Source organism: Bombus pascuorum, chromosome 17 (genome assembly GCF_905332965.1).
Source record: "Bombus pascuorum chromosome 17, iyBomPasc1.1, whole genome shotgun sequence".
Lineage (NCBI taxonomy): Eukaryota > Metazoa > Arthropoda > Insecta > Hymenoptera > Apidae > Bombus > Bombus pascuorum.
In genome coordinates this window covers 517,141-534,790 of record NC_083504.1, presented here as the reverse complement: position 1 = coordinate 534,790, position 17,650 = coordinate 517,141, and the positions used below count along the sequence as shown (strand labels likewise).

The 17,650-nt window shown below is 31.7% G+C and overlaps 1 protein-coding gene across 1 annotated transcript in view; it reads right to left on the bottom strand.

The window, feature by feature from the left end:
• Positions 1–321: 321 nt before the first annotated feature.
• The window catches only part of LOC132915422 (uncharacterized), a 383,223-nt gene continuing 365,894 nt past the window's right edge, over positions 322–17,650 (bottom strand). Inside the window, exons 27-31 of the mRNA XM_060975216.1 lie at positions 16,933–17,044; positions 16,604–16,726; positions 16,276–16,430; positions 9,220–9,299; positions 322–8,528 (exon numbers count right to left, since the gene is read on the bottom strand). Coding sequence (XP_060831199.1) covers positions 8,360–8,528; positions 9,220–9,299; positions 16,276–16,430; positions 16,604–16,726; positions 16,933–17,044 — 639 coding nt within the window. The 3' untranslated portion in view covers positions 322–8,359. The remainder of the gene's footprint in view (positions 8,529–9,219; positions 9,300–16,275; positions 16,431–16,603; positions 16,727–16,932; positions 17,045–17,650) is intronic.

Here is a 17,650-nt window from a genome sequence, read left to right as displayed (position 1 = left end):
ACAAAGTAATAAACGACTTTATATATACAATCTTTAAATTGGAAATGAGATAGGTTCGTATTAACCGCAACTATGGACGAATTCGAGTTCTAAACTCCGAATAATATTTCTCATGTCTGTCAATCTTATACATATACTGAAACTGAAATATAATATGTAAATTAAAAATGACAAAATGCACGCCGTGATGATTTAAAATCACAAAAAATTTTTAGTATAGAATACTTTATATAATATTTAATAATATTATATATTATGTTTAACACAAATCATTCTAACGACACAAAATTGGTTGAATTACTTTATTTAAAAAAATTGCAGTTTCGGTAGCAGACTAAGGTTTATTTAAATTTTGAGTATACAATACACAGTGACATTATCATTAGTGAGAATTAAGAATCTAACAAAATGAGTTAAAATTAAATACCGAAGGGGAAGTGATAATGTGGAAACTTACTGGTAACTCAAACATTGTCATTAATTTCATAAATTACATACTATTAATCGTATATTCCTGAATTGTATATTCTTCGCAAACGCATAGAGACTCGTAGAAATTAAGATCAAAATCTATAAAGATTCTTGTATCGAATAGGTTCTCATCGGCATACAATTATCCCAAAATAATAGACATTTAAAGTAATATTTTTGATATATAAATAGTTTTCTTCCAATATATAAATAATATCGAAAACATCAATAGAATATGACATATCATACATACATACATATATATATATATATATATTGTATAATATAATAATATATATAAAAATATATAATATAATATATAAATAATAATACATATTATTATTAATAATATAATATAAATATTATATTATATATTATTATTATTATTGTATACTATGTTATACATTATATATTATATATTTACGCATATATAAATTGAAAATATTAACAATATACAGATTTGTATACCTGGACTGTGGATATTTATGGAAATTTATGTATTTAAAAACGTAATTTAGAAATGAAATCTAAGTAGAGATTATGGTAATCCGTTACCTGTTATAACATGTCCACTCGTTATAACGAACCTGCTTTGAATGCTTTATATATTTTTGCATATTATCTGCATTCTGCGAATTTTTACACATTTCCCATAAATTTCCTACAAATGCATAAAAATTCGCAATCTATTATTAGATCATCACATCTATTTTCTTGGATCGTTAGCATGTAACGAAGTTTTGTCACTAAAAAAAGCCTACTACAAAACATACTCGATATTTGGTATTCCATATTATCATTTCTCTTGCATAACGCTATAAGAATTTTCTACATTTCAATTTCGCGAAAATCGCGACCGATATTTCGGAAGATTTAATTTGATCGAAGAAATTCGCATCTTCCTTTCATCACGTATCACCTTACAGTATTTTCTTTCACTTCCGCTTCCCAAATTCACGCCTGAGATTATATCAGGGGAGATATGTACGTAACAGAAGATGTAAACATATGATGCTTCAGATTTATATACACGAATCCAATAGTATGATAATGTTGATAAATATATAATTTGAAAATGAAATAGATTTATAAAAGTCTGCCTTAAATTGAAAATACAGTAATTATATAGATCTTTAGAAGATATGTTATGAAGAAATTTTTTCAGAAACTAATGAATATCAATTTCATTTTTCCTATAATTAAGTAGTACAGGAGGTACCAATCTTTTAGTGCGAAACCCATTTTTTGGGGCGATATTTAGAGAGAAAAGGAGAGCCCCTAGATTTTTTAAAATGGGAGGTGATATTAATGTTCTGCTATTTGGATTACTTTTATCAAACTGAATACCATTTACTTGAACCATTTTTTTATTATGCATAGTTACCGAATTATATTGAAAAATTTGTTCTGGAGAGAAATATTGAGGAAGTGAAAATGAGGCGAAGAAAATGAAAAATATCGGAATAATTTTTTTACTAAATGTTCAAAATCATATTTTTAGATTTCTTAGAGACTTATTAATAACTCGTCTACTCTCTTGAACATTTGATAATATTCATGGAGTAACCGATATTGATGACATGTTCATAACAAGCAAAACGTCAACAAAATATTCGCCATAAATCATAATTGTGTGCGATAGAAAAAAAAAAATAGTTCAAGTAAATGTTATTGAGTTTGATAAAAACTATCTGAGTAACAAAAAATTAATATCATCTACCATTTAAAACAATTTAGGACTCTTTCTCACCGTAAAAGTCGCTTTTTACACTAAAAGATTAGCTCTCCTATAGCATTTTTTATACCAAAAATGAAGTCAGCATCTTCACTGATTTTTAAGAAAACGGCTTGTAACACTTCATTTGGAGCACGATGTAGATTTAAATATCTTATGTAGTTTTATATGCAGAGTAATTGAATTTTCAAAGAAAAAATACGATAAACATGTGTTTCGTAAAGAAAAGGGTAATTTGAATAGAATGGATGTTATATTGTACAATGTATTGAGATCCAATGATTTTCAAGGTATAATGTTTATTCATTCTGCGATAAAGTTTGGAAATATTAAAGATATGAAATACAATTATTAAAAAACAAATACAAAAAAATTCTAAAGAGTTTTAAAGAAAATTCATAATTCATGTTCGTGGTTCAAATATAGTTCAAATGTAGAAAAATGTGCATTTAAAAATTTTCTTCATCTCTACGAATTTCAAAGATTAACCTTTTTCATTTTCTTCATTTTTTCGCGTTCATAACTCTGTAACATCGTGCAAATCTGCTTGATTCGGAAGTAAAAGTTGACTGATACATATGAAATTGTAAAATTGTGTGCTTCTAGTTAGCCCATCCGTTACAATAATACTTATTTAATTAAAGGCATTCATTATATAAATTTAACAAACAAAAGAAATAAAGTACCAAAGTAATTATATGTATATACATATAATACGTCAAGATATAATACGACATTGAACTTAAAATAATAAGGTAAACGAATGTTGAACTTCTAAAAGTATTTCAGAATACTCACGTATTATAATATCTGTAATTAAACAATTGCTTGAAAATAATCACTATCGTTCCAAGAATCCTATAAATCCAAAAATATCATTTCAACAAAGCAATGAAAATAAATAATTTGAAATAAACAAATATGCGGTGTAAAGAAATCTAAAAACGCGATATATAATTAGCAATGCAAAATAATTTTACAACAAAAAGGCTTTGGAAACTCGTGCATTTTCTTCAAGCGTATAAAACAATCGGTTGACCCATGAACAATGATTAATCGATCAACTGAAACAATTATTATTAGTCATAACTGGTTAGATTAATGCTCTCACTACTTGATTATCTTTTCTTGTTTTACGAAGTTACTATAGTAATAAGTATTGTCTGTTTTTGCAACTGCATCCATTTTTTTATCTTTTTTATTTTCTTCTCTTCCTCTTTATTTCTAGATTTAAGTAGTAGACTATCTTAAAACGTCATGACGAAACATTCTCGAAAATCGTAGAGTCTCGTATCGTGTGACATCAATAGAAATCTTTTAGCTACGACTAATTATAGGGGTTAACATGACTCGTTCTTTTGTGAATATTACGCGTGTGCATCTTAACACGTGCGCGATTAACTATGTTGTTAATTATCTTATATATTCTTTATATATACGTGTGATATTGTAACTATGTATACATACGTATATAGATATATCTTCTATACATTATATTATTAATTTACATGTATATATGTATATATAACTCTGAGTACAAATAATGTTTACAAAAATATTATTTTGGGAAGGCAAACTTTCAATTATAAATCGCTTACTCTTCGATACTCACGAATGTAACAACAACAAGACTGATTTATCTACAAACATAGAAGGAAATTCTCATGCCTTCCTCGAATTGAAAATTAACTCTCGGTTTCAAATTCATTAATTTTGAAAAATTTCACGTTCCCGCAGCAATCTTCACTAAAAAACTACGTACTAACTACAGCCAGTTCGGACAATGTGGTTTTTTACAATATCTAGCAGCATTCACACATTTCTATATTTTAGCCGCACGTTCAACTTCCAAACATATGAATTAATTGTATTCGGTATAGTGTGTAATAGCTGTCACTATGACATCTTCCGATTGTTTGTGTATTAACGCACTCGCTCTCGATATTTGGTTTTGTCAATGTATAAGATGATCTGGCAATAAAATCGAATCGATCGATGCGTGTTCTTTTTTTTTCCGTACTTATAGAAGAATCATGGTATAGTATAAAGTGTGTCTAAAACGTGGAAAATGGAAGAAATGAATAGGGAATTTTGAATTTCGTTGGCGGAACGAAGACACATTAGATGAGATAAAAGAACAAATTTATATAAAGATAAAAATTTAAAAGATGTAGCCTGGAAATATATAATTTATTAGAAGAAGATTATGATGTAATTAATAGATCAGAAAAATAATTTTTCCCAGAAATGAAGAAAATATTTGTCATATTTCATGTTTTAAATGTCTTTTACCATCATTACATATATTCAACAATGATGAAATTTTAGAATTTCAAGCGAAAGTTTATAAACTTAACAAAGAAAGCTATGAAACTGCACATATAAATATAATCACTGTTCTATCATAAGCCACATATCTAACATATAATCCCTCTAAATAATCAACAAATGAATCTTATGAACGAATAAATTATAGCACATGATGTATCTGTCAAAATTCGATTATCAACAATTTAAAAATTATTGTCATTTAGGGATCTAGTTCATTTCTAATTTCAATATTTGCACTTAACCCTCCGCCCGCAACATGGCTTATACTAACGCGATCAGCTCTTTCAGTCTCTGATATGGTTTTTTATTGTTTTGGACTTCAACAAATCTGAAAAATTCTCAAGTACTTATTATAATCCTTAGTTTACTATACAAAGGACATTTTAGCCAAATGTCTAAATCTTCTTGCAATGAAAATAAAAATTTGACGGAAAGTTATGAAAAAATGGGAATTTGTTTCAAGGTATACAGTTCTGTATTAAACAAATATTTAAAGGATGATATTGTTGGGTTCTACCCATAAGATTATAATATTTCGAAAGAGAAATTTATCAATCTTAGAATAGTATAATTATTTTGAGATCTAAATTTGCGGGATTTTTGTGTAGATTATTTATTATTGAAAAATGATATGAGACACGCGTCGAAAAAAGGGGGTTTCATATGTCATACTTACTAATGTAAGAGAAATATAGGAATCATACAAGACACTTAGGCGGTCACCAAGGAATTGATATATGTAACAAGATAAAAAAAAATTACGCATTTAAAAAGATTCACTTAGCAAAATACTGATGTGGATGGCAATATAGTTCGCTGAAGGTACAATGCTCATTTTACCCTCATGGTATTCAGAACTGAATTGAATGAAGTAAACAGTGTTTGCGTAGTCAAGACCTTGTAGTTGCAAACTTTTTTAAATGCAGGAACCACGAAGATTGACATTTTCGTTTCGCAGAAATTAAATAACAAAAATTTCATCTGGGACTCGAAGAACCATACTGCAAGCAGAGGGTTAATGTAACTTTAAAAATTAGTGTTTAGTGTAATGTTTAATGTAGTGTTTAATGCAATTTTAAAAATTAGATTATATATAATATGTATAATGTATATAATGATTGTGTACAATAATAAGAATTAAAAACTGTTCTTAATCATGCCATAACTTCGTGATTAATGCTAGTCTCATAGTTATAGGCATTGACATACGAAAATTTCATTTCATCTGTACTTAATAGAGATATGATAGGAATCTGATAGGAATCTGATAGGAATCTAATTGATACCTATCTTTCACAACAGGATGTATCCAATATCTTTTGATGCTCCTTTTTCTCTGACCACTATAATATCGAAACATGGTGGAAAACGTATTCACATGCATATTATAAAATAGATAAATAAAGAAAGTAAGATCAAGAAATCGATCAAGATACCGTTTCGTCTAAACTGGCTGTTAACACTTCGCATCGTGAACAAACTTCTCACTAGGTTCGTCATAAACTTTACCTATGTACTTGGCTCGAAATCGAATTACTCAAAACGTTTATCTTTGGTTTGTTTCAAAACCGTTTTAAAATATAGGGTAAAAATTCGTAATTTCACTAACGGCAAAGAGATATTTGCATTTTAACAAATTCCTCAAACCGATGTAAAATATTTTTGGTGGCAGCGAACATTATTTTTTAGCTGTAAATTTACTGTAATAAATGATGCGAAAATCTTCCGCTAAAATTGCAAATTTTTAATCTCCTTTTTCGGTGGCGAATATCTTTTCTCTCGTGATTTATAGTCGCAGAACAGAATTTACGTATGTTGTAATTTGTATAATTTATAAAATTTATATAATTAGTAATATTTTATGCAATTTGATAGGGTAGATTTGACAAATTTAATACATATGAAAAATATTCGAAGTGAAAATTTCGCAATGAAAATTTTGTAGTGAAAATTTCATAGACAAAGTTTCACATAGAAAGCTTCGCTGTGATAGTATTGTATTGATCCAGAGACTCTTTAACATCGCAAATTTAATTTGCCGTTAGCAAAGTTTTATGCAATCGTCGTGGTCGTCTTGTTTATTTACATGTCACAGAAAATGGTGTATAACCAAAAGTATAACGGAGGTAAAACAGAATCATTCGGTTTAATCTCGTAATCCAATAAACTTTGAAGAATCAACATCGCTTCCCAGAATGTTTTTGACCAAGCGGCAATCCATATTTATTTTTACATTGTCGACTTTTCCTTAATCTTTTTTCACTTTAATTTGTGTCCTTTTATTAGTATATAATCTATTTTAAAAATTCCATTATATGAAAAAACGTAAAAAGGATTACACAATTCATAATTGGTGTCTTTGAATTATATATTACCGTAATAGATGGGGGTAGATTTAAAACATGTATAGATCACCTAATTTTAATTCTTTGAAAGTGTAATATAAGAAAAATGCAAACAATGCGGAAAATTGTCAATTATGATACCCATTAAAATTCCATAGTTTATATACTATCATACATAACGTAATTATTGAAAGTATTTTTTGAAATTTTGAAAAGCTGTAAGGAATATATATCTTTTATATCCGATATTAGGAGTACAAAAAATTTTGATGATGTAATTATTAAAGTGTACTGGAGTTAAAAAAATTGAATTTGACGTCAGAAACACAAGAAAGCTTGATAAAGTAATTATTAGAATTTACTGAAATTTTATAAACTAAAAATAAATATTTCTCTATGTCTGAGAAATACAAGAAATCTTGATTATTTTCTAGACTACAAATTCTTCACTGTTTTATTACATTCTGAAAGAATTAAGGTATTTTATCTTAATTTGTGTCCTATATCTTATATTACAAAAACTCTATAAATGATCTTAATGCATTGAAATGAAGTACTCTATGATGAAATGATCCAACTGAAACTGTAAATTGGCTACAACCCAACTGTACCAGTAGAGGATTAACATCCGGGAACTATACTCAATTTAATACATATATATTTTTTTTACACAAGATTTCTTTTTTACTTTACAGTAGACTTTCGATCTCAAACATCTCTCTGTAAGTAGGTAGAAACTATACAATACGATTGTCGCTTGATCAGTTAAACGGCTAATACGAATGATTTTGTTCGTTACTGAAACTATATAGTCCTCCCGATAGAAGGATCGACGAAGGTTGTATAATTATATAGAAGTTACATAGGCTTGATAAAAACTCCTCGTGCCGACCTGTCAAATGTAACCTTCGCAATGATCTCGTTTTAACGAACAGTGGATTCGATGAATTTGGGTTTGTGAACAGTGGCATGTTATTTATACATTATTTCGTTCACACGAACAGATCCGGTTTGATAACTCGTGGATCTAGATAAAGATATACGGATAAAACATACCCAATCGTATCATGTTCATTTTCTACTTCGATGTTCTGGTAACGTCGTCCTGACGCATACGTTTCTTATGAATGTTGTATAGTAAATTACTAAATATTATTATACACTACATATATGTTATGAAGCCTTAAGTTTAGATTTCATTTTCCATGAATTTTTGGTGAATCCGACGATAAAGTTTCGATTAGCTTGTGTCTTTTTTTTATATATTTATGCGTTCATTCTTGATTCTTTCTTTTTTATCTTATATATTACGTTTCCATTAGCGTTGAAAATATACGAATAGGAAAAGACCGTAGTGACAAGAGTATCGTTGAACTTTATCGTTAACATTTAAAACTTATCTTTATTAACGATTCGATTTTTTACTGCTTTGGTAAAAAGTAAACGACGGCGGTTCGATATCGCTTGTTGTCATTTCTCACAATCGTTCCACGTAATTTCCGGGAAATGTACCAAAGTAACCAGTCCTTTGACTGGAACCAACGTACCAACCATCGTCACATTTCTCCATCACATACACCGTATCACCTTCCTTTAATTCGAGCTCATCTTCGTTCTGTGGTCTGTAATTGTAGAGAGCTCGGTATCTGAAAAGATATTTGGAAAATTGTTTTTACTGATTCCATTAAATTGAAGTCTATTTGATAAGTAAACTATAAATTTTTATCTATTTGTGCGAAATTTAAAGACAAAAATGCACAAATTTCATATAAAATACATAAAACATACAAAATATAATACCTGTCATAGTTTTTAATAGATAGACCAAATGTCTGTTTAATACGATTATGTTTATTGCCATTTCGAATTTAAAAGATGTCTTATCAACACTTAAAGAAACAGATATAAAATATCTGCATATTATGATATACGATGAAATATATCATACACGAAACTAAAAAACACGATATGTTTGAGGTATTAAGACGAAGGTTGTATAAAAGACAAATGCAATTTGTAATTCTATCGTCAAATGTGAAGGAAAAGATCAGAACACACAATCTGATTGACATCAGAACTGGAATTTGTTATTTGTTACTTTTGTTTTTATTTTATATAGAAGTTTATCTAATAATACTATGAAGAACTGAAATATATTTTGAAATATCAAATAAATAATATGTACAACTTGAATTTTTTCAATAATAGGGCGATATTAATAATGAAGCAATTTTGTTCAAAAACAAATTTTCTTCCTAAATATTTTTACCGATTAAAATGAGTAACTTTCTGAACATGGAGATTTAAATTTATTTGGAACTTTTTAAAGAAACTTACGGTATTGGTTCAGAATGGGTGTCGATATGTAATGCTTCGTTAAGTTGTGAAACATGTAATTTGCTACCGCCCATCCGTGGCTAGAAATTACAACAAAGAAAAAGTACATTAAAACAATATGAAAGTGAAAAATTGAAATAAAATCAAATTAAATATAGATAGAAATCGGGATTCGAACCGCGATTATCCACTCGCTGGGCGGGTATTTCCCTATTTTTCCTTGGAAATGCATTTATTTTAAGAAAGAAAGGTATAGTCTTTACACAGAACTGGTTTGGTATAAACAAAGAAACTCATTTAGTGAACTCAGTTATGGGTATTGCACTTGGTCCGCGTGCACGCTCGTGTCTCACGCCCTTGCTTTTATTTGTATTCATGTTTTATTTTGTGTACGTACGTGCGTGCGTGTGTGTGGGGGGGGGCGCGTTTTGTGTGTATGGCGGATGTTTCCCCAATTAATTGTGAGCTATACAAATCGTCGACGATTACTTTCTCCCCAATTCCTATCACTCAAATCAAGTTGCCGTCTACACAAAGAAAAATTATTTGTAAAATGCAGTAATATAAAATATTTATATGTCTAAAATAAACTTGGAATACTACAAATGTTACTAATAGCCAATGAATTATTACTGTTAATCACTTGATTCATAATTCAATGACAGTTAACTTAAAAATTTAAATATATACTTTGCAAAGAGATTCTAATATTTAAATTTTTAAATTTCGATAGTCCTTTCAGGATAAATCGTTTGCCTTCCACTATATACATATATTTTTTTTATTATTATTTAATTTGTACTTTACAATTTGTCCAGCTGGACATTCGCTCAATTTTTTTAGCTTTATTGCTAAATAACATGTGGATGACTACCCCCAGCAGGATATCATCTTCCAGTTTGTCTATTTTATTTCTTTAGTGAGGTCAGTGGGGTGTTTTCTCTTTAGTCTTCTTTTTATGAGTTTTTCTCGCTTCAGCAGTTAGCTAGTTTGGATGTGTTGCCGTTCTTTCCTTGTATTTTTTTGCGTAACTGCCGATTTCTTCTTTGGTCGTTGATATTTTGAAGTCTTTGCGTGTATCCTCGTTTCTGACATATCATGGGACGTTGACTATTGTTCTGAATATCTTCGATTGTAGCGACGCTAGTTTATTTATGTGACTCATTGCTGCTGTACCCCATAATGGTATTCCGTACGTCCAAATTAGTTTTATTATCGCTTTGTAAATTTTTAGTTTATTTTCCATACTGAGTTTAGAGTTTCGCCGGTACATCTGTCTTCTTTTTATCCGTATTTTGTCTATAATTGATTTAGTATGTCGCTTCCATGTAAGTTTTGTGTCTAAGTAGAGTCCTAGTCCACGTAAGAATGTGCAGTAAAGGTTTTTCGGTTCAAAACGGTGTGATAGATTTATCCAAAGAATAAAATAATAGATATTGTGATCCTATCTCTGAATATAGAAATAACAACAGTAAGTCTATGTAAAAAATTCGACGGCTTTATATTTCGAATAGAAGCATCACATAGTCGTAAACATTGCAGCTGTAGTTCCAAAACGTACCTGAGTGGAGGATGGAGATGAAATGTTAGCATAGTATTTATTAGCATAGTATTTATTGGTTTCTGAGATATTAATAAAACAATTCTAGTATTATCCATTGAATTCTGCTTATGCAGACGTTACTTATACATCCGCCTACGCTATAATAATCAATTCTGTTGATTGTTGAATAGCCGGAGATAGAGTAACGATATCGGCTTCAGTATCTATAGGATGTTCCACCTACGTTGTATTGCGTGGATATCGAGAGGATGATTTAAACGATGGCCGAGCTGAATTGAGAGCGGAAGTGCAAAACCCAAGGAAATGTAATATTGAAAACTGTGAAGCTGGCAGTCGTTCTACTCCGTCGTCCTAACAGCCTTTCGCAAATGAAAGAGCATGGCCAAAAGTCTCACCTCAACTCTGTTAGGATTATTTCGTACCTCGTGCTCTCACACGCCACCATACAAAATTAGTCGTAAGATCGATATTTGAGTTGAGAGTTATATATAACATATTCAGCCATAACTAGGTCGAAGATGTCCCAAACATTTGGAACTAGCTCACTCGAGCAAAGCTATAACCGCTTTATTCTCCCTCCTTCGTGACAAAAGGACAAACTGTCCCACATTCCAAACCATACAAACGACAACAAAAAACGCAAGCTAGACTCACCCAACAAAAATATAAATATCTCCACTTACAACAGATTCGAACTACTAGAATCCATACTATGGACGTAATAGAAACACCACCAAGCCAACAAAAGCAAAAGACTCCTCCTCCCCCACCAATCTTCATTGATGACGTCATCGATATTCAAACAATGATCAAATTTATCGAGAAAGACATCAACAAAGAAGATTACCAACTAAAAATCAAAAATAATCAGGTTAAAATTCTGCCGACTAATCCAGACTTCTATAGAAAACTAACAAAGCTGCAAAAAACCCTGAACGCTAAATTCCACACTTATCAACTAAAACAAGAAAGACCCTTTCGAGTGGTAGTACGCAACATTCATCACTCTGCTAACTTAGACGAACTGAAGTACGAACTCCAAAATCTTGGCCATGCAGTTACCAATATCAGCAATATAAGACATACAATTACAAAAAACCCACTATCCTTATTCTTTGTTGATTTAAAGCAAAAGTCAAACAAAGAAATATATAATATCAACCGATTAATGAACCACGATAATAAAATTCGAACCACCTTTTACAAAAAAAAGAGATAGTTCAGTGTAAAAGGTGCCAGAGATACGACCACACGCAAAAATATTGCAATCGCAATTACTGCTGCGTCAAATGTGTAGGTCCTCATTCTACAGACCAATGCACTATATCAGCAGAAACTCTTGCGAAATGTATCCACTGTCAAGGAGACCACCCTGCGAACTACAAAGGCTGCTCAGCCTACAAGACCCTATATAACAACAAGTACCCCAAACCCAGAGTAAAGGACCTCACGATTCCAACACTCAGCCCACAAAAACTATCTACTCCTTCAACCTCCTATGCTCCGGTAGTTCAAGGAGTACAAAGCAGACCGATAATCCATAATGAACATTCCCAAAATATTCCAGTCCCAGTTCTCAGTCCACAAAGCACGAAAAACCTCGGTAGGCTCGAAAAATTAATCGAACAACAATCAGAGCAATTGAAAAGCTTTCTATCACTGCTTACACTCCTTGTAAGCAAACTACACTGCGACGTAAAATAAAACCATTACACATAGCTCTTTGGAATGCCAACGATCTAGCTCAGCACAAATACGAACTAGAATTCTTCTTAAAACAACAAGAAATTGATGTAATGCTCATATCTGAAACTCACTTCACCGATAAAAATTACCTAAAAAGAAATGGTCATAACTTCTATTATACCCAATATCCCAGCGGAAAAGCCCATGGCGGCACCGGAATTATCATAAAAACCAGCATAAAATATTATGAGCTTCCATCATTCCAAAAGGACCACCTCCAAGCCACAAACGTAGCAATAGAAGATTGGCATGGTCCAATCACCACGTCAGCAGTATACTGTCCTCCTAGATATTCTATCTCTAAAGAGGACTTCGATAACTTCCTCGAAGACCTCGGCAATAGATCCATAGCAGAAGGAAATTACAACGCTAAACATACCCAATGGGGCAGCAGACTTATTACAGCAAGAGATAAAAATCTACTGAACAGTATAAACACCAACAGACTTAGTTATCTCAGTACAAACGAACCCACTTACTGGCCCACTGATAATAACAAACTACCTGACTTATTAGACTTCTTCATAACCAAAAACATCTCACCAAGATATGTCCAAATCAAATCTTCTGTGGAACTCTCTTCAGATCATTCACCCGTAATAGCAATAATTAACTCAACAATTATTGAAAATCTACCTAATGGCTTTATTCACAACCAACTCACCAACTGGCAACTCTTTGGGGAAATCTTCAATCATACAACATCAGCCTCAATTCGCTTAAAAACAAACGAAGATATAGAAGCAGCCGCCGAATACCTAAACACCAGCATAGTAAACGCTATCCGTTCGTCCGCATCTATGAAGAGCTTCGACAATAAACACAAATATCCCCACTACATATTAAAAAAAACGCAGACTTAGAAGAATATGGCAGAGCCACAGAACACCCGACGACAAGCGCAAGCTAAATAATGCAACAAGAAAAGTCACTAAAACCCTTAGAAACTATAGAAACGACTGTTTTCAAAAATACCTTGCCAATCTATCTTCCACAGCTAACTCTAACTACTCACTATGGAAGGCATCCAGGAAACTCTCTCGTCCTCCGCTAACAATCCCTCCAATTCGCTGTCCGCAAGGTGGATAGGCGCCTAGCCCTACACAAAAAGCTAACTTGTTTGCCAGTCATCTAACTAACGTCTTCAAACCATATCCCCCCACTACTCCAGATGAAATAACTGAATACCTGCACTCTCCCTTCCAGATGTCTCCTCCTATTGAGCCTTTTCTCATCACTAGAAGTCATAGAATGAATCCGACGTCTAAACCCCAAAAAAGCATCGGAGCATAATCTGATAAGTAACAAAGCCGTTAAGGAGCTTCCCATAAAAGGGATTGCAATCATCACTTCCATTTTTAATGCAATTCTTCGCCTTCAATACTATCCCAAGCCGTGGAAAATATCATTGATTATTCTCATTCCCAAACCTGCAAAACCAATACATGAAACCAGCTCTTATCGCCCAATTAGTCTTCTGCCTACCTTGTCCAAATTATTCGAGAAGATGCTAATGATACGACTCCTTCCACTTTTAGAGGATCTAAAAACACTACCAGATCACCAATTCAGTTTTCGAAAGCAACATTCTACGATAGAACAAATTCATCATGTAATTCACAAAATCACCCAAGACTTAGAAAAAAAAAAAAATTGCACTACGGTATTTCTAGACATTCAATAGGCATTCGATAAAGTATGGCATGAAGGACTATTGTTCAAACTAAAGAAAACTCTACCACACATCTGCTACTCCATCCTAAAATCTTACCTAACCAATAGACAATTCATGGACTTGATGATTCATGACTTAGACGCTATAACCTCAACATTTCCAACAGAAGCTGGCATGCCCCAAGGTAGTGTCCTCGGACCCCTGTTGTTCATCTACACTGCAGGCTTACCAACTTCGACAGATATAACCACAGTGACATTTGCTGACGATACAGCCTTATTAGCCTCGCACACAGGCCCGAAAATTGCCTCCTCTACTCTCCAGCGAGGTCTCGACTATGGAAGAGTGGTTCCACAAATGGCGCTTCAAAATAAATGAAAATAAATCCAATCATATAACTTTCACACTGCGAAAACAATCCTGCCCACAGGTGACCATAAATAATATTCCAATACCAAACAAAGATTCAGTTAGATATCTGGGCATGATTCTAGACAGAAAAATGACATGGAAACGGCACATTGTAGATAAATCCAAAGAACTGAAAACAAAACTAAAAAAATTCTACTGGTTTATTGGCAGACGCTCCAGCTTAAACATGCAGAGTAAAATAATGCTATACAAAGCCATATTAAAACCTATCTGGATCTATGGGATCCAACTATGGGGAACAGCGAGCAACTTCTACATAGAAATTCTCCAAAAAACTCTAAGATCCTTAATATATGCACCTTGATATGTTACCAACGAAACAATACATCGCGACCTTAAGATACCCACAGTCAAAGAAGAAATATCAAACATACTATAAACTTTTATAATCCAAGTTACAGTACCACGCCAAAATAATTTACTTAAAATTCTATATGAGAATTGATTGTAAATAATCTACTAAATAAAAAAAAAGTTTCTAGATTCATCCGCTAATAAGATAGACACATACACAGTCACAGAACCAACTCACAGGATATGATACAATGATAACATTGTAGTTAATCTTGCTACGAAAGTGGCACAGTTTAAAATAATCAATTTTAGAAAAAAAAAAACTACATTTATATTCTAGTGAGGAGAAAAAACCGTTGGGAAAATCCCGATGAACTACAGGTAAAAAACAGTAAAAATGCTGACAGGCAGGGAAGGATGGGAAATCCCGATGGGTCATATACCTGTGCCCCTTTAGGACACTGTGAGATTAAAAAAGGTATACTTGACCAACAACAACTCTTGGGCTATCAGCTGTAAAAACACTTGTATGTTGTAGGAGTAAGGACGCCTTGGTGGAAAGAGTAGTCAATAGTATCCGGCACTACCTCGCGTCCTCTCCGCGGGGAGCGCGAGATGCCTATAAAGGTTCCCTCCATGTAAAAAAAGAAAATAAAAAAAGAAAGAGTAGTGAATAGTTGTAGTTGGGGATATGATTACTTGCAGTTGCGAGTAAGCTGCAGGTAGTTGCAGGTTAATCGTTACTCATGAGTTGTGAGCTGTGTTGTCAATTGTAAGTTGTAAGTTGAGTTGTGAATTATCAATTTAGTTGCCTTAGTTATATCATATTACTACATTAAGTTCTAATTAAATAATTATAGTTCCCTGCTTCAATCACAATAAATAAATCTATATAATAAATAAAGATCACTATAATCCTGATCTCTATAATATATAAGTATATTATATATAGCTAGAACTCGGCATAGAATTATATTTAAATATAATAAAATATTATTTTTTTAACCAAATTTATCAACTAGAAAGACAATGCTTATAAACCAAAATCAAATATCACTTTTGTAATCTTCAATTTATAATCCTAAACAATCATAAAAGATAATAATCTAAACTCTAATTCATGATAATAATTTGAAAAACAAATTAATTTTTTGTGCTGTGTCATTTTTGAAACAAGGATGATATATTGTGCATATCATTTCGTTCAATCATTTTAGAATATTTTCTAATTCTTATCTTTTTTGTTCAATATTTATAGTATTATATACTATAAATATATTATATACTATATATACTATTGACCACTGAAGAAATTAATATAATGAGAGTATTTTAAACTACTAACCAGTGAATTGTAATGTGGCTGGGTTGTGTTAACGTTAACTGGTATGGACGGCATATAGTGATGGGATCCCATACTCATTTTCCCCCCAACTGATCCATTTGCCAAAAGACTATGCGCAGCTGGAGAGGCAACTGGCTTGTTTTGTGTTGGCGTTTCTATAATTTAAAAAAGTCACTTACAGTATTTATTCAATATCAAAAGTATAAGTAAAAGATATATTACATGAAATAGATATAGAACAAAATAGTTAAACAAAATAAAGCATTATTTTAAACTCACACAGATATTATGTTTTTGCTGTAGTTACATAGTAGAAAGTGAGTAATACCTGATCTAAGGCCAGGCTCTGTCATAACTTCAACGTAGGAGATAGGGAATATTCCCTTTCTATTTCCGATACGTCCCTCATACCAGTTTTCATCGACTCTTCTTGTTAAGACCACAAATTCCCCTAAAAGAATAATGTTTTTGTATTGATGATGTACTGATTCTGGAAATTTTTCGTTACATTAATATATTGCGCGTTGGTTAAATAAAAATACATCTTTCCTACATTGTCACTTAAATACTGATCACATAAAAACAGATGTCTTTTTACATTAATATCCAGTATAAATTTTTGCTGCTAAGATATGTTGATATATTTTTTATATTTACCTTTGGCTAAAGATAATTCGAGATTTGTTTGGGCGACAAAATTGAATTTAGCTCGTGCCTGACCCTCGTGAGGTTTCTTTGGGGTCGTGCGCATACCATCGTAAGATAAAATCTGTAATTTAAAAGATAGTGTTATTCTTTATGTTAAGGTTATTCAGTGGATGGAATTAAAGAAATGCGTGGGCAAACTGCAAGGCATTGAAAATATATATATTGTGAATAATAAAGTACAAAATATGTAGTACTATGTAAGTCGATCCAGATCCTCTCGCTAGCAACGTTACCCTGAGACTGAAAGAACCGCCGAAACCAACGTCGCACGTGTATCGCTTATGGTCTTTCCTCGACGCATTCTTTTGTCTACGCGCTATCGATGACCTTAGCGCTTGAGAAACCGAAGACCAGATGTAGAGTTTTCTCAGAAGTGACGATCACTTCAACACTTTATAAGTTGACGTTTTTCAAATATTATTACTTTTCATTGTAAAGTGATTTACAAGATATGTTGATGCGAAATCCTATTAGTAAAAGCTAAAGCTTAACTGGAAAAAATAAGTAGAAAAAAGGAAATAGATTGTCAAGATTAGAAAAATAAATAATCTTATCATTAACGTTATTTTCCTTTTACATTAAATTTCAATTATTGAATTGAAATAATTGAAATTGAATATTATTGAATCGTAGGCGATTAACAATAAGGTGTTAATTATGTAATTTT